The 20,047-nt window shown below is 50.3% G+C and overlaps 9 protein-coding genes across 9 annotated transcripts; 5 read left to right on the forward strand and 4 right to left on the reverse strand.

Annotated features, from left to right (window-relative positions):
- The first annotated feature begins 1,289 nt into the window (after positions 1–1,289).
- BZA70DRAFT_282519 (uncharacterized protein) lies at positions 1,290–2,443 on the forward strand. The gene has a single exon (XM_064913295.1). It carries the CDS (start codon positions 1,517–1,519, stop codon positions 2,015–2,017), a length of 501 nt encoding a protein of 166 aa, XP_064766483.1. The 5' UTR covers positions 1,290–1,516; the 3' UTR covers positions 2,018–2,443.
- Positions 2,444–3,047: 604 nt separating this feature from the next.
- Positions 3,048–3,406, forward strand: BZA70DRAFT_282520 (uncharacterized protein). The gene has a single exon (XM_064913296.1). It carries the CDS (start codon positions 3,092–3,094, stop codon positions 3,320–3,322), a length of 231 nt encoding a protein of 76 aa, XP_064766484.1. The 5' UTR covers positions 3,048–3,091; the 3' UTR covers positions 3,323–3,406.
- Positions 3,407–4,762: 1,356 nt separating this feature from the next.
- BZA70DRAFT_64908 (Fusaric acid resistance protein-like-domain-containing protein) lies at positions 4,763–9,005 on the reverse strand. Its single transcript, XM_064915296.1, has 14 exons — positions 7,775–9,005; positions 7,667–7,706; positions 7,274–7,603; positions 7,106–7,216; positions 6,443–7,044; positions 6,330–6,371; positions 6,160–6,270; positions 5,984–6,108; positions 5,859–5,919; positions 5,488–5,779; positions 5,335–5,404; positions 5,226–5,264; positions 4,994–5,158; positions 4,763–4,935 (listed from the first exon to the last, which is right to left on the reverse strand). The coding sequence occupies exons 1-14, from the start codon at positions 8,794–8,796 to the stop codon at positions 4,835–4,837; spliced, it is 3,111 nt and encodes a 1,036-aa protein (XP_064766485.1). The 5' UTR covers positions 8,797–9,005; the 3' UTR covers positions 4,763–4,834.
- A 130-nt stretch (positions 9,006–9,135) lies between these two features.
- Positions 9,136–10,986, reverse strand: BZA70DRAFT_241073 (chaperonin Cpn60/TCP-1 family; the record flags this gene model as incomplete). The annotated part of the gene is made up of 5 exons (XM_064910524.1): positions 9,136–9,738; positions 9,804–10,553; positions 10,607–10,696; positions 10,765–10,817; positions 10,890–10,986. The coding sequence occupies 5 exons, from the start codon at positions 10,984–10,986 to the stop codon at positions 9,136–9,138; spliced, it is 1,593 nt and encodes a 530-aa protein (XP_064766486.1).
- Positions 10,987–11,302: 316 nt separating this feature from the next.
- On the forward strand, positions 11,303–13,053 carry BZA70DRAFT_282532 (P-loop containing nucleoside triphosphate hydrolase protein). Its single transcript, XM_064913297.1, has 6 exons — positions 11,303–11,518; positions 11,591–11,672; positions 11,729–11,736; positions 11,794–11,965; positions 12,021–12,078; positions 12,134–13,053. Exons 1-6 carry the CDS (start codon positions 11,405–11,407, stop codon positions 13,011–13,013), a joined length of 1,314 nt encoding a protein of 437 aa, XP_064766487.1. The 5' UTR covers positions 11,303–11,404; the 3' UTR covers positions 13,014–13,053.
- Positions 13,038–14,268, reverse strand: BZA70DRAFT_282535 (Ribokinase-like protein). The gene is made up of 3 exons (XM_064913298.1): positions 14,157–14,268; positions 14,068–14,101; positions 13,038–14,018 (listed from the first exon to the last, which is right to left on the reverse strand). The coding sequence occupies exons 1-3, from the start codon at positions 14,242–14,244 to the stop codon at positions 13,109–13,111; spliced, it is 1,032 nt and encodes a 343-aa protein (XP_064766488.1). The 5' UTR covers positions 14,245–14,268; the 3' UTR covers positions 13,038–13,108.
- A 569-nt stretch (positions 14,269–14,837) lies between these two features.
- On the forward strand, positions 14,838–15,256 carry BZA70DRAFT_291049 (uncharacterized protein; the record flags this gene model as incomplete). Its single annotated transcript, XM_064914265.1, has 2 exons — positions 14,838–15,016; positions 15,082–15,256. 2 exons carry the CDS (start codon positions 14,838–14,840, stop codon positions 15,254–15,256), a joined length of 354 nt encoding a protein of 117 aa, XP_064766489.1.
- Positions 15,257–15,704: 448 nt separating this feature from the next.
- On the forward strand, positions 15,705–18,221 carry BZA70DRAFT_282538 (FAD binding domain-containing protein). Its single transcript, XM_064913299.1, has 4 exons — positions 15,705–15,895; positions 15,954–16,025; positions 16,106–16,168; positions 16,219–18,221. Exons 1-4 carry the CDS (start codon positions 15,869–15,871, stop codon positions 17,989–17,991), a joined length of 1,935 nt encoding a protein of 644 aa, XP_064766490.1. The 5' UTR covers positions 15,705–15,868; the 3' UTR covers positions 17,992–18,221.
- A 109-nt stretch (positions 18,222–18,330) lies between these two features.
- On the reverse strand, positions 18,331–20,001 carry BZA70DRAFT_268895 (uncharacterized protein; the record flags this gene model as incomplete). The annotated part of the gene is made up of 1 exon (XM_064911185.1): positions 18,331–20,001. The coding sequence occupies one exon, from the start codon at positions 19,999–20,001 to the stop codon at positions 18,331–18,333; it is 1,671 nt and encodes a 556-aa protein (XP_064766491.1).
- Positions 20,002–20,047: the final 46 nt, after the last annotated feature.

Genomic DNA, 20,047 nt, shown 5'->3' on the forward strand with positions numbered 1-20,047 from the left:
TCTTGCGCTCACCCCACACTTCCCTTCCTTCCCACGCCTCTCCATACAGTCGCCTCTATACCTCGCCTCCTCTACGCTTCTTGAACCTCGACGTCGACACTGCTTCTTTCACTTCCTTGCTTGTCCCTTGCTCGCACGCCGCTTCCTTATCCCGACCAACAACCCCAACACGCACCGTCCTTGCGTTTCCTTACTCACTCAAACTCCCTCAACCTCGACGCGGACTCTGCCTCTCCTCACTCTTCCGCTTCCTTGCCTCTTACGCTTCCGTTCCCCTACGTCTACGCCGCCGTTGACTGTCCAAACAAGCTCACATGACCTGGACCTATCCACAAACTCTCGCTGAGTCCTCCTGGTTGCGCTCAACTACCTTCACCTACACTATCCCCCTTTCTTGGCCCGTGGTTCTTACTCTTCCCTTCGCTTCCCTATCTTACGCTTCTTCAACCTGGTTCTTTGCTCTCAAGCCGGACCCCACCTCTACTGGAGAGTATTATTTGTTTTGTTGCGCCTTTACTTTTGCTTCTGGATCTCGTCACCTGCTCTTGTGCTTACCAGTACTAACGCTATCGTTCTGACTCTTACCTAGGCTTCCCCTCAACGCCTCAAGCTGCTGCTGATAATCGTCACCACAGTCGCCCATACGCTTCCCCCAGCACTGCCGCTGCATTAAGATCGAGCCTGTTCTTGTTTTCACTGTCCCTGTCTACCAGATACTAGTCCTTTTCACTTCATTGTCATATTTGAATAATAGTAAATATAATAATGATAATATACTCCCCAGTAGTGTAGGCGCGCTTGCCTTGCTGCTCGCTTTGTCATTATAGAATCCCACCTTTCGTTGAAACCCCCACGGACTCGTCGGCCCACACCTGTGCTGGCTACTCACTTGTCTTCTGTACTTCTGCTTGCCTAACGCTGGCTCTGCTCTACTCGGTTCCGTCTTGTTGGTCGCGCCTTCGCTTGGTTATCTGTTACCTGCCCTTGCGCTCACCTGTGTAGTATCTGTGCTTAATTTTGCTGTCCGCGTTTGTGCTCTTTCATTTTCTTCTCTCTGTTCTCTCTGTTCTTCGTCGCTTGCTGCTATAATCTTCAGAATTGCTCGTTGAGCGATGCTGTCTCCCAGCTACCGCCTGAGCCGTACTATCACGATCTTTGAGGCCTACTTGCGAGACCTCCCAGCCGAGTTTCAGTTCTTAGTAAGAGTCAACAATTTTCTTATGTAAACACTCTGGAGCGTATTAAAGTTTTGTAAAATAGCAGCTCGAGTCCACCACAATATTTCAGCATTGCGGCCTCCTCTTTATTTCCTACTTCCCCACGCTTTTCTTTATCTTTCTCACCTGCTGCCTTACACTTCCTCCACGTTCACCCGCTTTTCTCCCCCTCTCATTCTCTCACTCTCCCTCTCCCTCTCCTTCGCGCTCTCACGCTTTCCGCGCCTCCTTTGAAAAGAGTGCAACCTTACAGGACTCAACACACCCGCCGCCTTGCACTCTGTCCTGCTCTTGCGCTTATGCCACACCTTCCCGGTCTCCTCCTTACACTCCCATCTACGTCTGTGCCTCTTCGACTTCGACGCCGAACACTGCTTTTCTCACTTCCTTCCTGGTCCCTCGCTCGCACGCTTCTTCCTTGTCCTTACCAACAACCTCGGCACGACCCGCCTTTGCGTTCCTCGATCACTTCATTGCCGACCCTGTCTCTTCCCAAGCTACCGCTCCCTTGTCCCTCGCTTGCTCCTGTCGCGCTTGCTCTCACAAACCCCACCTCACCGTCGAGAGTGCAACCTCACGGGACTGAACTTGGTCATCTGCCTTTGTCTTTGTTCCGCTCTTGCGCTTACCCAACACTCGTCTCCGTCCTCATGCTTCACGCCTACGCCTACGCTTCCACCCCCGCCTCGACTCACTCGCCTTTATGCTTCCTCCACCCTGACGCGCCTTCGCCTCCTCTCACTCTCCCCGTTCTTGATTCTTACGCTTCCATTTCCCTACACCTATGCTGCTGTTGTTAGTCAAAGCTCGCATCACTGATTCCATCCACACATTCCCAGCTGAGTCCTCCTGATCGCGCTCTCAACTACCTTCACCTGGACTATCCCGCTTTCTTTGCCCTTCGATCTTTCGCTTCCCTTCTTTGACCTCTCTCCTTTGGCCTCTCTCCTTTGACCTCTCTCACGCTTCTTCAACATACCATCCCAGGAGATATTGTTTGTTTTTGTTGCTCCTTTACCTTTTCTTCTGGGTCTCGCTCATTGCTCTTGTATTTACCCAATACTAACGCCACCTCTCCTGACTCTTGCCTACGCTTCCTCTCAAATCGCCTCGAGCTGCTGATCATCATCATCATCACCACAGTCGCCCATACGCTTCCCCCTGCACTACAGCTGCGTTGGAATTGAGTCTGTTTCTGTTTTCACTGTCCCCTAGATACAATTCCCTCTCACTTCCTTGTCGTGTTTTGAATAATAATAATTATAATGATAATATATTCCCCAGTAGCGTAGGCACGCTTGCCTTGCTGCTTTCTATGCCTTTACAGAAACCTGCCTTCGCTTGAAGCTCTCCCAGACGCTTCGGCCTGTACCTATGCCGACTACTTGGTCCTTTCGTGAACTGTTCAACGTTCATGTGCTCTGACTATACACTCATCTGCTGAACGCTTACGCTCTTGAGGCGCTGTTCTTGTTTTTCTTTACTCCTCATTCTCTTCGGGGTTTCCTGCTTGCTTTTCTTGCTCTTTGCTCTCGTCGCTGATGGTTGGCTACTTCTCTTTCTACACACCTCACACTTTGTCCAAGACCAGACGCTTACACTGCCCTTCCTTGTCTCAACCCTTACGCTTCCTGGCCTCACTCACTTAAACGTTCCTCCCCGGTTCCCTAACCAGTTCCCTTAAATGCTGATTTAACAAACCGATTTAACAAATCGAGTCCTCGTGCGACGCGCTTTCTAACAACCTCTAACTCAAGTGCGACGCGTAGAACCCTGCACACTCTTCAATAAAGTGCCTCAACAACTAACTGCGCTGCTTTGTTTTCTTTCGATTATGTTCTGTATCCGTGGTCTTCTTCTTTGGGTATTTCTTGATGTGCGTCGCTTTTTTGGCTCAGAGTTTCTCTTCCTCGACGCTGACACTAACGCTACCCACCAGCACCACCCTTCCAAAACGTGCGTGTGATCTCTTCAACTTCTTACTGCGCTTACTACATGGTACTCAGCAATGCCCTTTGAGCACGATACCTTACCGCTACATTTGCGCGTCCTTGACCCCCTCCGCTTTCGTCACTTGCTATCTGCCCGTGCACTCACGTGTGTAGTGGCTGTCTTCAGGTTTTTCTGTCTGAGTTTGTGCTCCTCCATAATTCCTTCTTAATCTGTCCATGAATGCGTACTGACTGAGAGATTTGAAAACTCGCGCTGATCGGCGCTCGATCTCGCCGGCCCGCGAATTCTTCAGAATCACTTGATCTTGAATTAGTAGTTCTGCTCTGCTTGCAGTCGGAAGTCGATCTTGCAGTCATTCGTCTATTCACCATCATCATGGCGATTCTATATAGGCACGACTCTTGTCTGTTAGTTTAGTTTCTTCTTTGCGCTTCGTCTTTCTTCACTTGTTTGTCGCGCCTTTGTTCTTTTTCTTGTCATCTGTTCTTCCACCTACCCAACGCTGGCCCTGTTCTGCTCTGTTGCGAGTTATAAGTCGCGCCTTTGTTGTTATATTTATAAGTCGCGCCTTTGTTGTTATATTTATATGATTTCTGCCCTTACTCTTACCGAGTGCGTTGACACTTTCTCTCCTTACTTTCGGTCCTATTCCCGCGCTTCCAAGCCTGTCAAACTCCTCCTCTTCATGCTTCCTCGCTTTTGTTCGGTCAAGTTTCTTAGACGTGTCAGGCGCGTCTAACTTTACGCTCCTCAACCGAGTCTCAGCCGAGTCTTTCACTAACTACTACTAAGTTCCCGGACTTTACTTTAGATAAACTCTCTTTAGATAAACTGTCATTCCCACCTGCTGAGTCCAGATTTCTATGGGCACTACACAAACCGCTACACAAAGCCAGTCTCCGAGAGTGTGTCAAGCCCGTCAATAAACGTTCTGTTTCTTGACCTCCACTCCTCCTCCTCCTCCTCCTCCCCTCACCTCACGCCGCACCTCCTCTTCAGCTCACCTCAAGCTCCATCGACGTCGAGCTGAATTGGCCTCCTTGCCTACTCCTCCTCTTACCCTCTTCGTTTCTACACTCCTCCTCCTTCATGCCGGGGGGAGTAGCAAAAGCCGCTGCGCAGTTATGCAATTCTAGTGAAGGCCAAGTGTGCTCCAACAGTGTACTAATGGTCCTGGCGATAGTGGTAGTGAGAATTTAGCTACTTGGTTTCGAGTTGCAACTAATAATAATCGTTACGGGCAATTCCAAGATGATTGACGCAAACTTCAAACATGCCTTCCATAGCCCTCGATGCTCAACCTCTTCGCAACGCTGGTCACAAACCCGAGAGTGAACAGCCTTAGAGCCCTAGCATTAGCCTTGAGTTCTTGCATTTCTTCCAGACATCTTGTGCTAATCTGGCTGACCTTGAAATCGGATAGGAATCAATGGAATATTATTTCAAGCTTACTCGTGGCACGGACAACTATAGCCATCACAACTGGTGACGTCGTTGCGGAAGAATACATATACATCTAGATCTATGCAGAGGTGGTACATATATTTGCTAGCTACATTGGCTAGCTACATATTTTATGTAGGTAGAGTAATATAGATATATACAGCATTGAAATGATGCAAGCTCGCGATAAACATGATATGGACGACGAGCTTCCAGAAGTTTCACACAATCAATGACGCCTCGTCAGTGATGACTCCATATATGCATTGGAGTTTGTTAATGATATTCAGTAACTCTGCATTGATCGCCAGCGTCGCCAGAACTGTTGTTGAAGAATTAGCATTTGCATTCAAAGAGTAGATAGGATCAGAGTCTCATACTATAAGAATATACCAAAATAAACTCATCTTCGCGGATAGTTGCTTCTTGGCTAATTTGCAGATGTCGAAACTCGTTCACTTTTGATATCATTAGCTCCCGAGCATGCTCAGTGTTGGGTAGATGCTGAGGGAGCGGTAATCCGAGACGAAGGGATGATGAGATCACTAGAAATTAGCTAAGCTTAGCATTACCATTTCAGAAGAGAAGGAAGTCTTGATATGTGCTACGTACGGTAGAACAAAAGAAACAGTCGATTGTTTAGTTCTCTCCCTAAAGATGGTACAGGTATATCGATCAGAACGAGTGATATCAGACAGTATTCGGGTAAATGTAAGCTCACTTTCATATTCGGTATAAGATATGATGCGCATGCCTGATGCGGCGGCTTCACTTTGGCGCAGAAGCATATCCTGTATCTGTTAGAACTGTCTTTGGATAGCGTGACGTGCACGGAAAATGCAAACAAATCATCAAGATATAGGGATTAGCGTACGTTCATCATGTGAAATGAGTCGAGTATCCCCTGTGTCGATATAATGATACTCTTATATTCTGATTTCGGAAAGGCTCCTTTCAACCGGAATTCTTTGCTTGCTTGTGATAGAAGAGGGTTCAACTTCAGAAGAGACTTTGATAGAAGAATCTCTTGACCAAGTCCCATATACTTTGCAACCTCAGGAGCACTATCTCTCCCTAGCGCCATATTTCGGAGAGGATCACCTTTCCAGAGTAGTCCCATCTGGATCCAAAGAGTGCCTAGTTTTCGCTTTAAATCAGCTCGAGCACTATTGGGCCAGCTACAGTATCAGTCAATCTATCGTTAGCTCATGTAGGCAGCTTCTCAATTTAGAAGAATATACTCACATGTAAAGAGTGACCAGCACTCCCCAGATAACTCCTAGAGTGACCGAGAACAAGCGGTGCCCTACAACCGTCAAATTCAGCAGCCAGAATCATAAAGAACGAGACCAAGGTACTAAGAAGCATACATGCGATTTCACCGACTATCGGCGTCAGTCCTCCTTCGTCATCGTCGTCGTCGTCGTTATCGAAATCATCACGCGATATACTGAAAGAATACAGTGCGGTCAGATTGAACGTGAGTAGGATAAATCTGAGAAGATGTTAGCACAGCACCACCCCGATAGCAGGCGTATTTACAGACCTTCCAAACACTGCATTTGGTTTTCCTGTTAAAATGATATGGAAACATCCTAGAGCAATGCAGAACCCCACGAACGGAAGAACAGCTGCATTTCCAGGAGCGAGCTGCCAGCTAGTTCGACTTGTGTTAGTAAATACTATGAGCACATCTCGACGACTGATGGGGCTTACGCTATATACGCCAGAAGAGTACCCAGACAGGTACCCAAAATTCTGACTCGTTCATGCCTCGTTAGTAATTGAACCACTAATAAAATAAATAAGTTGTGGGTCATTTATCTCACCTGTAAAAAGCTGCGGATAAAGTTCCCCCGATAGATACATTCATGACGATCACAAATGAGACCAAGCCCCATTCCATACGATAAAAGCTGAACCATGGACGAGTCTTTTGGATATATGCAGGCAGAGTGAAAAGCATCGCACCTAAGCCAACCTTGATTCCATAAAGCACGTCGATACGTCGAAGAGTGTACAGCGATCTCCATAGTCTAAGCCGAAAAGGATCATTCGTGGAAGCGCTAGATATCCGAACTTCTTCATCTGTGAAGAGACGAAAAAAGGAAGGCGGCAGATGCGCAACGGTTGCCTGTGAACCACTCTCCGGGGATTCCGCAGGAGACAACTCCCAGAATCTAAGCCATGCCCATGAGGGCTCCGGACACTGCGCAAGATATGCGCTGTAATCTTCGATAATAGATATTGACTCGATCAGGCAGTCGGTTAGCGTCAGCAAACCATACGAGAACTGACCGCATATAGCCACGACCTCTTCCAGGTAGGCGCCGATTTCAGCATGGTTGGTCTGGACCTGAGTTCGAAAGAGATCCATGGCGTATATATCATGAAGCGCTGATAGCCTCGCCGCAACAAATTCATCTTTGGCCTATAGAAATGTTAGCATGCAAATCACTTGATAATAAGACTAGCCTGAGATATCAACTTACCTCCAGAAGTCGAGCCTTCTGGTCTTCTGGGAGATTGATGGTCGAGTGACGCCCAGTTCCATTAAATTTCATGCCCTCCAAAGTGGCGCAGAACTTTCCTGTGACTCTAGCCTAGATTGGATTCAGGTTAGAAGCGTATGAGGGATCGTGAAAGCAATTCAGAATTACCATTTGGTCTCCGCAATAGTGATTAAAGACATTAAACAGCTCAGCACATGAGTTTTTCCGATAGCCCGGTTCAACATTCATGAGTTGAAGTTTCATCATATGAGAACTTCGGATTCCACCCAATCGCGAGAGTATATCCTCCACAGAATGTGTTAAGCGCTTGAGGTGCTTGAATTCGTCGACAGTGCCCCACATATAGAACTCGAATCTTGCCTCGTGAATTGCAGCGTCGAGGGATCTGTGAGCAGCTTGAACCTCCTTCAGCGGAATCTCATAGTTCTTCATCCGCAGCGGGTTATCCGAGGTGAATCCAGCGGTAATAAGCTGGAGCTAAAGAGCAGAGTGTTAGCGTCAGCTGAGGAAATTAACTCGTCTCTGAAGCTCTATACTTACCATCTCTTCATAACGAGAAAGAGTGTAGTTTATACTCGATCTATAGTCGTATACTGTCAGTTAAACGATGATTTCAGAATTTGGCGGCATCTGGCGGAGGGAACATACTTGACCTGCGAGATGGCCGTTACTGGAAATAGCAGTAAGCAGACACAAACCGCTATGATAATTCCTCCATTGACGATGGCCGAAACCTGAATCATTCGCAGAAATGAAACGCTTCCCCGCTGAATAGATCCCTCGCGAATCAGAATTGTTGCAAAAGACACGGACGCCAATGAAGATGCAGTATTAAATGTTGGCCGGTTCATTCGCTGCTTCATGTACGCAATCGAACCCAACCCGCCAGCACAGAACACGACCAGCACGATAAAGTGGCCCACTGAAATCATATCAAGCTTGAAAAAAAGATTCGAAACTAGCATGCTACAGCTCGAGAGAGCCGCACTATAAAGCAGAGCGATCTCTGCATATATTGTCGCTTCAATCATACTACCAACCGACCGTGCTGCGTGAAAGTACACAGATGCTGTGGCTGCAAGATGCTTGCCATCGCTGACACCGTATATGCTTGAAATATGGCTGCTGAAAACAACTAGAGAGGCTAGAAAATATGCCAGGGCGCATTTGAAGGATCGAGTGAATGTCGGTCCTCGTACATATAGCAGAACGCTGCTCGCTCGCTGTTTGACAGCCCACCAGATGATGGCAGGACTTCGGTGAAAAGCTAACCGAGGTGGGCTTCCTGAGTTCGTCGTATATTCGGTATCCGGTAGCTGGTCGAATGAAGGATGAGAGAGAAGGCGGCTGTTGAATAGAGCTGAAGGAGTTCGAGACGAGCTCATACGAGTTCTGGATCCAGCGTCATACAGAGGTGAAGCCTGCTCACTGAAGTAATTTTTCCGACCAACAGGATAGTCTGCGTTTGTGCCGTCGTCGTCATCATGATTGAGGTGATTATACCGATCACCTGCTCTTGTTGGAGAGGATCTTAGAAGGGGTTGGGAAGAGAAACTTGCAGGTGTGCCAGGCGACGCGGGATAATCATCAGTGACTGCAGTTCGCCGCTGATTTGGATTCGGTGACTGATCGGCCAGCTCAGTTTCTAGCGGACTCAACTCCTCCGCCATTTATAAAAGGAATGAGAGTCGGATTGCAGTCAGTCGACGAATGCTTCTTTATCAAATCTGATCTCTGTGATCTCTAATTTTAGTAGGTTCACTGTACCATTAGAGTTCAGCTCGATCTCCCAACCAGCTCTTTGTTTACATCCACGCTTTTTTGGCTACATTTTTGGAAAAGACTATGGCTTTGTTGCGAGAAGTTATTCGGAACTGAAAAATAAGCTCTATCTGTAGGTATATACGTATATTATAAATCAATATTTACTGTAAACAAGCGCGACTAAAATGGTGGACCAACTTTATACATATACAGTTCAAATACAATCAACAAAGTTTTAAAGACAATCATCTGGCAATTGCAATGTCATCAATACGCAAGAGCGACTTGACAGTCTCAGCAGCCAACTGAATGGCGCTCATGCTGACCAGCAGAGGCTGCAGAACATTCTCGTCAACAATGTTCTTCGTAGCACCTTTCCGCACGCTAACGCCAGCGTTCTTCTCGCCGCGCTCATGACGGCTTCGCAAGTCGGTCACGACCTGGATACTGTTCAATCCGGCATTCTCAGCCAAGGTAGTAGGAATGACTTCCAGAGCGTTGGCGAATTCTTGCCAGCAAATCTGCTCTGTACCAAACAGTTCCCGAGCCTCGCGAGCCAACGTCCGCGAAACCTCGATCTCTGGTGCACCTCCTCCAGCAATCAAGGCACGCTCCTTAGCGAGGCAGCGAATCACACAAAGAGCGTCGTGGATTGAGCGATCGGCCTCATCCAAGACCAGCTGGTTAGCACCACGAACGATGATTGAAACCGTCCGGGAGGCGTTCTTCACACCAGTGACCTTGACCACTCGCGATCCAGATGACTGGACTTCTTCAACAAGCTCGGCCTGGCCAAGCTTATCCTCGGAGAATGACTCGATATCCGCAACAGGCTGACATCCGGTACTCTATATATTAGAAAATTGTTAGTTTACTCCATTGCAGATAATTCAGAACTGGATATAAAACGCACTCTGCAGATAAATTCGATTTCATCACGCTCAATATCCTTGATAACCATGATACCCAATTTGGCAAAGAAATGCAAAGACAAGTCATTGACTGCATCTCTGAGAATAGACTTTTGGATCAAAAGCACGTTACACTTTGCCTTTTTTATCTTTTTGCAAATGTTGAGGAGATATGTGCGCTCTTCCTTCAAGATCTTGTCCATCTGTCTGTAGTCGTTCACAACAACCTGGTTCTCCATGTCAGGTTTGGGAGGAGAGACCTGGAACTGAATCAATCCGATTCTCGCCTTCTCCATGCGAGCAGGACCGCCGGCGGTCTTGATGACATGCTGGGTCAAGACTAGGCCGTCGACAAGCTCAGTATCTTCGATAGTGCCACCAAGTTCTTTCACCAATTTGACATTCTCAAGATCAACATTTTGAGCGGTTGCAGGATTGATGACCTGCAAGACAGCGTCGACCGCCATAGGAGCGAGCAACGAGGAGAACTGAGAGACAATTTTTGAGCTGAGGGAGGTAGAAGCTGCGCGTACCAACGATGTTCGATCGGTGAGTTCGACAGGGATCGACATTTCTCTCAAGATTGCAACGGCGCGGGCGGCAGCACGCTGGAAAGACTCTGCAATGATGGTGGGATGAATTCCTTTGAGAAGAAGACGCTCAGCTGCGCCTAGCATACCGCCCGCAATGACAACTACCGACGTCGTACCGTCACCGGCTTCAACATCCTGCGCTGCCGACAAATCGACAAGCTATTCAACTGTTAGTAGAAGACTTTGTGATCACAGTGAACGAGAAAACGTACCATCTTTGCTGCCGGATGCATGACAGCCATGTGCTTCAAGATAGTGTGTCCATCGTTGGTGATAATGACCTCTCCCCGTCCGGTTTTGATCTGCCAATTGTTAGCATCAAAGTAGAAAGCCAGAGCATCGATTGAAGCAGTTTGTATTAGAATCCTACCATTTTATCCATTCCCTTTGGTCCTAGCGAAGTTCGAATCGCGTCTGCGACGGCTGTGTCACGGAGAAGCTGTTAGCTGACGTCCATGATCGTATCAAATCGGACAAGAAATAGAAAAAACTCACCTCTCGCCGCGACAATATTCGCTTTTCTGACTTCCTGGGGCTTTTCCTTGTCTTTGAAAGACGCATTGTTGCTGGCGTGACCTGAGGCAGCAGACATGTTGCGCAGGGAAATTTCTCTCTGGTGAGTTGCGGAGTGAATCGATCAGCGGATAACTGATACAATAGCAATTTCTGTATAATCTAAAGCAGAAAGTACAACTGAAAGACGCAGATTGAACAAAAAGGTCGATAGAAAGCGTGCGGTTTGGTTAAGGCTCTGAAGACACGATTTTTTTGCAGCGACGCGCTTCTCCTGTCTTCGTCTGAGATCTTTCTCTGCTCAGAACGCGTTTAAACTTTATTTTAGTTGCGGGTGCAGTTGTGGCACAAGTGCGCATCTAACTGGTGCACAGGCGATTGGTCGCCGTCAGCCCAGCTCTCCCACGACTCTCAACACACACCGCATATCCACGTCGTGAGCGATCATTGTCCGAATCATCATCCAATCGAACACGTACACACAATTCTGAATAGTCATGCCGCCTAAAGCTGATTGGGAAAAGTATCGGGCACCGGTCGAGGACTCGGATCAAAAGGAAGAGAAGATCCAGCCGTTATCTGAGGATGATATTGCGGTTCTGAAGACTTATGTAAGTGCGATCGCAGGCAGCGAAGGATCAACTCGGGATCATCGTTTCTGATTGTGGATGTGAATATTATAGGGTGTTGCACCGTATGCAACTCTACTGAAGAAGCTGGAGAAGGATATCAAAGATGTTCAAGCGCGCGTGAACGAGAAGATTGGTAAGTGTCGACTGTTAATGTAGCCCGCGACCATCTGCTAACATTCATATGTATAGGTGTCAAGGTATATAGATTTCATCCGTTTGTATTCAAGATGGATCTGCTAAACTGTTGTTAATAGGAATCCGACACGGGTCTTGCGCCACCTCATCTGTGGGATATTGCCGCTGACCGCCAGCGCATGTCTGAGGATCAGCCGTTGCAGGTTGCACGATGCACAAAGATTATCAAGACTGCTGATGATCCCGACAAGTCGAAATATGTCATTAACGTCAAGCAGCTTGCGAAGTTTGGTATGTATCTGTCGATTGATGTTGGGGATCCATGCTTATACTAATCGATTTAAAGTGGTGAGCCTAGGAGAGCGTGTGAGTCCTACCGATATTGAGGAGGGCATGAGAGTTGGGTATGTTTGATTTTGTTTATTATAGTATATAATAATGTGCTGACAAGAAATCTAGTGTGGATCGAAACAAATACCAGATTCAGCTTCCCTTGCCACCAAGAATCGATCCGTCGGTGACGATGATGACGGTCGAAGAGAAGCCGGATGTGACTTATGGCGATGTGGGAGGATGCAAGGAGCAGATTGAGAAGCTACGTGAGGTTGTTGAGCTGCCTTTGCTGTCTCCCGAACGATTTGTGAATCTCGGTATTGACCCTCCTAAGGGTATTTTACTCTACGGTCCTCCGGGAACGGGAAAGACTTTGTGTGCTCGTGCAGTTGCGAACCGAACTGATGCTACGTTTATTCGAGTGATTGGATCGGAGTTGGTGCAGAAGTACGTTGGAGAAGGAGCGCGAATGGTGCGAGAGCTGTTTGAGATGGCGCGTACAAAGAAAGCGTGCATTATCTTTTTCGACGAGGTCGATGCTATCGGAGGAGCTCGATTCGACGATGGTGCGGGAGGAGACAATGAGGTTCAGCGTACTATGCTTGAGCTTATCACTCAGTTGGATGGATTTGATCCTCGTGGAAATATCAAGGTTATGTTTGCGACTAACCGACCGAATACGTTGGATCCTGCGCTTTTGCGACCTGGTAGAATTGATCGAAAGGTTGAGTTCAGTTTGCCAGATTTGGAAGGACGAGCAAATATTTTGCGGATTCACGCCAAGTCGATGTCAGTTGACCGAGATATTCGATGGGAGTTGATTTCGAGACTGTGCCCGAACTCGACTGGAGCGGAGCTGCGGTCGGTGTGCACGGAGGCAGGAATGTTTGCCATTCGAGCCCGACGGAAGGTGACGACGGAGAAGGATTTTTTGGCGTCAGTGGAGAAGGTTATTAAGAGCAATCTGAAGTTTAGCAGCACATCGCAGTACATGCAGTACAATTAGTGCGATTAGCTTAGTGTTAATATACTACTAAATACCTCTATACTATAAACTGCGTTAGGAGTAGAGATGTAGATGATATGATGTATTTTTTAAGGCTATGGAGAAGAGTCCTGATCCTCAAAAAGGGTAGAGTAGGCGTCAGAGATCATTTCGGAGAGGTTACTGGCGAGCATTGCACGTCTGTATTTTGCGTAGGCGGCGCAGGAGCAGAACCTTGTGACGGCCGCTGCGCCGTAAGCACTCAAGGCCATGAGGCGTGGAGCGGTAAGGTCATTGTCGTGATCCCAGAGATGGGACTGATAAGCATACTTCCAAGCGAGAAAAGTGGCAGCGGTGCCGGAGAGGGTGTCACCTTGGCCGCCGACGCGCTTTTTGCCGCCGGGGATGGAGCAGACTAGTTGGATATCGCCGTTTGAGATGTAGTCGCTGTGGCCCTTTGCGATGATTGTGGGGCCAGAGTAGGCGAGTGCGAGACTGTGGCAGGCTTGTTGGAGGGACTGGGGGGACTCATCGGAGTCGATGGAGACGGACATTGCGTTGCAGAGGCGTTTGAATTCGACAATGTTGGGGGTGAGAAGAGCTTTTGAGTAGCCTTTGATGATGTCAGGGTTGTGTTGGACGAGAAATAGACCGTCGGCGTCAATGACGAGGTGAAGGTCGAGGGACTTTGCTTTCAAGATGACTTTTCTTGCAATCTCTTGCATGACCGGGTCGCGGCCGAGGCCGGGGCCGATGACGAGGACATGTAGACGGGAGAGGAGGGCGTAGATTGGGGGGAGGATGTCAGAGTCGATAGTGGCCGAGCATTCTGCGGGAGATGGTTTGGCGGAGGAGGAGGAGTGCAGAGGGAAGAGGGTTTTTGAGTCACGGAGGTAGGGATGGACCATGAGATTTGGGGAGTAGGACTTGATGACGGGGCCGGCGAGGGATTCGCAGATGACGTGGGCCATGTCGACGCCGAGGAGGGTTGCTGATTGAGCGGCGAAGAAGGGTGCGCCGGTGTAACTGGGTTGTCAGTATATGTAGAGTAGAGACGGGGAGAGAGGGAGAATACTCTTCGCATCCGCCGATGACGGCAATTCGGCCAGCTGAGATGATGTTAGTGGTGCATAGTGGTGATGTTGTATAAAGAAGAGAAGATACCTTGGCCTTTATGGAATTTCTCGAGAAGAGGAGGAATGAATTTCTTTATCTCAGCTAAAAGAGCCTGAGATTCTCGAGAAGAAGCCATTTTGAGTAATTCGAGTGCTGATAGTGGATGAGTTGATGTGTTGAAGGTGTGGAGTATCGATGACGTCGGGTGTAGGCGGGGCGGGATGGACGGTTAAGGTTTGAAGATTGTGAGTAAGGGATTATGTAATATGGACTGGTCTAGATCGCTGCGGAGAACTGGCGAATTGGAAGGGGCGGAGTGAGTGAGGAGATGAGTGATTATTCTAGGTATAGATAATGGATATACAAGAAGAACAGCAGATGAGCAGGTGACGGTTAGTCCGGACAGAGCGGAAGTTGGCGGGCTGAGGGAGAAAGAGGAGGAGGAGGAGGAGGGGCATAAGCGCGGATTTGTTTTGGTTTTGGTTGGTTGAAGAAGCCTCGGACTAAGCTTCGCCTCCTCAGTAAAAGTCGCTCCGTTGCCAGCTTTATCTTCGTCGTCTTCTTCTTTATCGTCGGTTGATTCTTGGTCAGTGAATAATTGAGCAGAGGCGTTAGTTATATACTGTTTTATTCCAGAATCAGAGATTATCAGAGTATCTTTGGTCTTTGCATATCCACCCCGCCTTTCACATCAAACAGCAACAGCAACAGCAACAGCAAGCAACAGACATGTTCTCATCAACTCTTCTACGGGCAACTATCCGCCAGCCAGTCTCATCTACTCTGCTTTTGCGGAGCTTCTCGTCTACTGTGCGCGTGCAGAACGCAGCGGTTGCGGCCGCGCCTGCTCCGTCGGCTGCCGCGGCTGCCGCGCGTGCGCGCAAGCCTGTGGGAGGATTTCGAGGAGCGTATGTGACTTAACGAGAGAGAGGAGGATGATTGAATGTGATGAATACTAACGGTATTGATGTAGGATCCTTGGCTTCTTCATGGGCACTACGGTGACTGGATTGGTGGGATACTTCTACGTCTTGGATGTCTACCGCGATTCAAACTCATTGCTTCTCGAGGATCTTGTGGAGCTGCAGCGTCATGTTTCGAAGGTGGAGACACATATGAAGACGCTCGAGAGCGAGATGAAGAAGTAGAAGATGTACAGAACTACACGGCCCTGAATTGATGATTGTCTACCAAATACAGATATCTTACCATAGTCAAGAGAACGCCAGACGAGAACCGCCGACGAGCATCCGAAGCCAGTCGGAAGAGCGCCTACCCCATAGTCGCCCGAAACGGCAATCAGTAATCGCTTATGTAATTGTGTATTATGTCAGCAGTGCTCTGGCCAATCCTGCGCACGCGCGTTGTTGCTAAATCCCCGCGCTGATTGGCGGAGAGGCTCCGAGCCCCGCGCCGGACCGCGGCCGTGTCGGGACGCCTGGGTTCGGGGGATGAAGAGAGCAGTTCGGTGTAAGTAGATAGAAGAATAAGAACAAGAATCAATTAGAATCAGTAAATAGATACAATAAACAGTAAAGAAGAGACAAATAATCTTCCCGGTCCGGGGTTTTCGTAGGGTTTCCGTCTTCGCTGCGGAACCGGCGGACTCAACGCGCTTCTTCAAACGCTCGACGCTTTTTTCCTGCTTCTCCACAACTTCTTCTCTTCCTCTTCCTCTTCCTCACCTCCTCTTCCCTCTTCTTCTCTTCTCTCATCCATCCTCTTCTTCTTCCTCTGCACTCCGACCCATCTCCGTCGCAATGCTCTCCTTCGTCGGCAGGTCCTCCGTATGTCCTCTCCTCTCCTCCTCCTCCCTCCCGAATCACATCCACTAACTCCCCTCAGCGGGCCTTCAACGCGGCCCCCGCCAGATCCTTCTCCGCCTCTGCCGTCTCCCGCAAGATCATCGCAAACACCGTAAGCTTCCTCCTGCTCTTTTCTTCCTCTTCTCCCCGGAGATTATCGTCATCTCCCTCCCGATCACTAACCCCGCCTAGCCGCTCCGCGCGACCGAGGCCTCCCCCCATCTCACCGCAAACACCTCAAAATACGCCGTCGTTGTACGTCTCCCCTCTTCCTTCTCTCTATTCTCTCTCTCTAACCCCTCCAGGACCACGAGTACGACTGTATCGTCGTCGGCGCTGGCGGTGCCGGTCTCCGCGCCGCCTTCGGTCTCGCCGAAGCCGGCTTCAACACCGCCTGCATCTCCAAGCTCTTCCCCACCCGCTCCCACACCGTCGCCGCCCAGGGTGGCATCAATGCCGCCCTCGGAAACATGCACGAGGACGACTGGCACTGGCACATGTACGACACCGTCAAGGGCTCCGACTGGCTCGGCGACCAGGATGCCATCCACTACATGACCCGCGAGGCTCCCAAGTCCATCATCGAGCTCGAGCACTACGGTGTCCCCTTCTCCCGTACCGAAGAAGGCAGAATCTACCAGCGTGCCTTCGGTGGTCAGTCCAAGGACTACGGTCACGGTGGCCAGGCCTACCGCTGCTGCGCCGTCGCTGACCGAACCGGTCACTCCCTCCTCCACACCCTCTACGGCCAGTCCCTCCGCCACAACACAAACTTCTTCATCGAGTTCTTCGCCCTCGATCTCCTCATGGAGGACGGTGTCTGCGTCGGTGTCATGGCCTACAACCAGGAAGACGGTACCCTCCACCGCTTCCGTGCCCACAGAACCGTCCTCGCTACCGGCGGATACGGTCGTGCCTACTTCTCTTGCACCTCCGCCCACACCTGCACCGGTGACGGTAACGCCATGGTCACCCGTGCCGGTCTTCCCCTCCAGGATCTCGAGTTCGTCCAGTTCCACCCTACCGGTATCTACGGTTCGGGCTGTCTCATCACCGAGGGTTCCCGTGGTGAGGGTGGTTACCTCCTCAACTCCGAGGGTGAGCGCTTCATGGAGAGATACGCTCCTACCGCCAAGGATCTTGCCTCCCGTGATGTCGTCTCGCGTTCCATGACCATGGAGATCCGCGAGGGCCGTGGTGTCGGTGACCTCAACGACCACATCTACCTCCAGCTCAGCCATCTGCCCGCTGAGGTCCTTCACGAGCGTCTCCCCGGTATCTCTGAGACCGCCGCCATTTTCGCCGGTGTCGATGTCACCAAGGAGCCCATCCCCGTCTTGCCCACCGTCCACTACAACATGGGTGGTATCCCCACCAAGTACACCGGTGAGGTTCTTACCGTCGACGAGAACGGAAACGACAAGGTCGTCCCCGGTCTGCTCGCCTGCGGTGAGGCTGCCTGTGTCTCTGTCCACGGTGCCAACCGATTGGGTGCCAACTCCCTCCTTGATCTTGTTGTCTTTGGCCGTGCCGTCTCGCACACCATCCGCGACACCCTCACCCCTGGTACCCCCCACAAGCCTGTCTCTGCTGATATCGGTGCTGCTACCATCGCCAACCTCGACAAGGTCCGCAACGCCGAAGGCCCTCGCTCGACTGCTTCTATCCGTCTTGCTATGCAGCGTGTCATGCAGACCGATGTCTCTGTCTTCCGTATGCAGGAGTCTCTCGAGGCTGGTGTCAAGGGTATCACTGAGGTTGACCGTACCTTCCCCGAGGTTGGAATCAAGGACCGCTCTATGATCTGGAACTCTGACTTGGTCGAGACCCTCGAACTCCAGAACCTGTTGACCTGCGCTATGCAGACCGCCTACTCTGCCGTTGCCCGTAAGGAGTCGCGTGGTGCCCACGCCAGAGAGGACTACCCCGAGCGTGATGACGAGAACTGGATGAAGCACACTCTGTCGTGGCAGCACAAGCCTGGTGATGAGGTTGAGCTCAAGTACCGTGCCGTCAACTACTTCACCCTGGACGAGAACGAGTGCAAGGTCGTTCCCCCCGGAAAGCGTGTTTACTAAACACTGCTCTATAATATTTTGAGTAACTGGAAAAGGTAGAACGTTTTCTTTTTTTGTTTTGCATGTGAGTCAGGTATTTTATTTTTATTTTTCCGTTTGTTTTCTTCTTTTTTTAGTTTTTTGATTTGTGTTCGGGGTGTGTTTTAGTGAAGATATATAATGTCAGTTACATGTATAATCAAATTTTCTCTTTAATTATAAAATGAATATATGCAAGATTCTAAAATTACTATCAACTTCGATACACTTCCTCCAAAAATCAAACGAAAACAATAACGGGTCATTAAGTCAATCCTAGAAATACAGTACTACTATTACAATGAGCGAGTATTTAGTACATTAGATCTGCATATTGGTGTTTCTAAGATATGCGTCCTTCATCTCGCGCAGGACTCCACTGATCTCGTCGTACTTCTGAGCGATGCTCGCATGATCGGCCGCCATGCGCTCGACCGCACGAGTGTTGCGCTCGACAGACTCTAGAAGAGCTGCTAGAAGGCGGTTGTTCATCATGCTTGCAGAGGTGTTTGCCGAGTTCATGGCGGCCGAGAGAGAGGAGGAGAGCGGAGATGGCATGTCTGTGATGGCGGATGAGGCCAGTGTCGGGGTTTGCTGTTGAGATGGCTGCTGCTGTTGAAGCTGGGATTGCTGGGATTGTTGCTGAGGCTGTGGAGTCGACTGTGAGACAGAGGTCCGTTGGCGCTTGTTTCGGTTGTTTGGATCATCTTGCAGAGAGCGTGGGCGTAGAGGCTGCTGCTGCTGGGCCTGTTGCTGTTGAGCCTGCTGCTGCGCCTGTTGTTGTTGTTGTTGTTGTTGTTGTTGTTGTTGCTGCGCCTGTTGTTGTTGCATTTGCATTTGCTGAAGTCGCTGCTGCTGTTGCTGCTGCTGTGCTTGTTGCTGCTGCTGTTGCTGCTGCGCGGGGGTCTCAATAACCTCCCCAGAGCGGAGGGCATCGACACGGGTCATGATGGCGTGCATGAGAACAAAGACGCGACCAGACATGGGCGTGCGAGCTTTTCCCAGCAGGTCTCTCTGCTCTTTCACACCGAGCTTGTACCACCCCGAGCCACTCTGGACGACACCGAGCTCGTACTGCGGGATTCCGGTAGGCACATGCGAGTACTTTTTGTCGTACTCGAGGATGAAGTAGTAGGTCATGCGCAAGAACTTGAACTTCTCGAGCAAGGACTTTGGCGTCCTGCGCTTGACGCCTTCGGGCGACTCGGGTGAATGGTTGAGAAGATCGTAGTCGTTGCCGGCAAACCAGAGCGAGGGGTACGGCGACGGCGGACGCAGGTCGCCAGAGTAGAAGCGGCAGACTTGGTCGAAGAGCATCTCGCGGTTGTCGTACTTGACGAGCTGGTTGTTTGCAGACGCATCCCAGGTGGCGCCTTGCGGCGGCGGCTGCGTGAGCGCGAGGTAGTAGGCGCGCAGGAGCCGGCACATCTCGTGGTCTGTCCACTTGCGGTTGAGCTGGTCGTCTGTTGGCGGGGCCGAGAGCTGTGGATGCGGTTGCTGGTGCTGCATCGGAGTCGGCGTGAGGTGGACGGCGGCGACCGCGGCGGCAGCAGCAGCAGCGGCGGCGGCGGCGGTGGAGGGCGCGTTCGGGTGCGGAAGAGCGGCGGAGGGCAGGTGGCCGTAGGGAGAGGGAGGCGGTGGCTGCTGGCCCTGCTGCTGCTGCTGAGCTTGTTGCTGGGCCTGCTGCTGCTGCTGCTGCTGCTGTGTCTGGGGAGGCGGAGGCGGCGGCGGCTGCTGCTGCTGCGGCACCATTGGCTGCATGGGCGCGTTCATCATCTGCATGGCGGCGAGGGCGGAGAGCAGAGGAGGAGGAGGAGGAGGAAACGGACGCGTGTGGCGGGTACGCGATTTGGCAAGATGTAAACAAAACCAGCGGGGCAGCGAGTGAACCGGAGGCGGCGGAGGCGGCGAAGCGGCGGCGGAGAAGCTGCGATGGCGGTTGGCCGGTTTTAGGGCGAGGGTTGGTTCAGGTACGGGCCCCTCGGGTGACATGAGCTGATATACAGTAGATGTAGATATGGATATAGATGTAGTATAG

Source organism: Myxozyma melibiosi, assembly GCF_037950935.1.
Source record: "Myxozyma melibiosi strain Phaff 52-87 chromosome Unknown BZA70scaffold_11, whole genome shotgun sequence".
Classification (NCBI taxonomy): domain Eukaryota; kingdom Fungi; phylum Ascomycota; class Lipomycetes; order Lipomycetales; family Lipomycetaceae; genus Myxozyma; species Myxozyma melibiosi.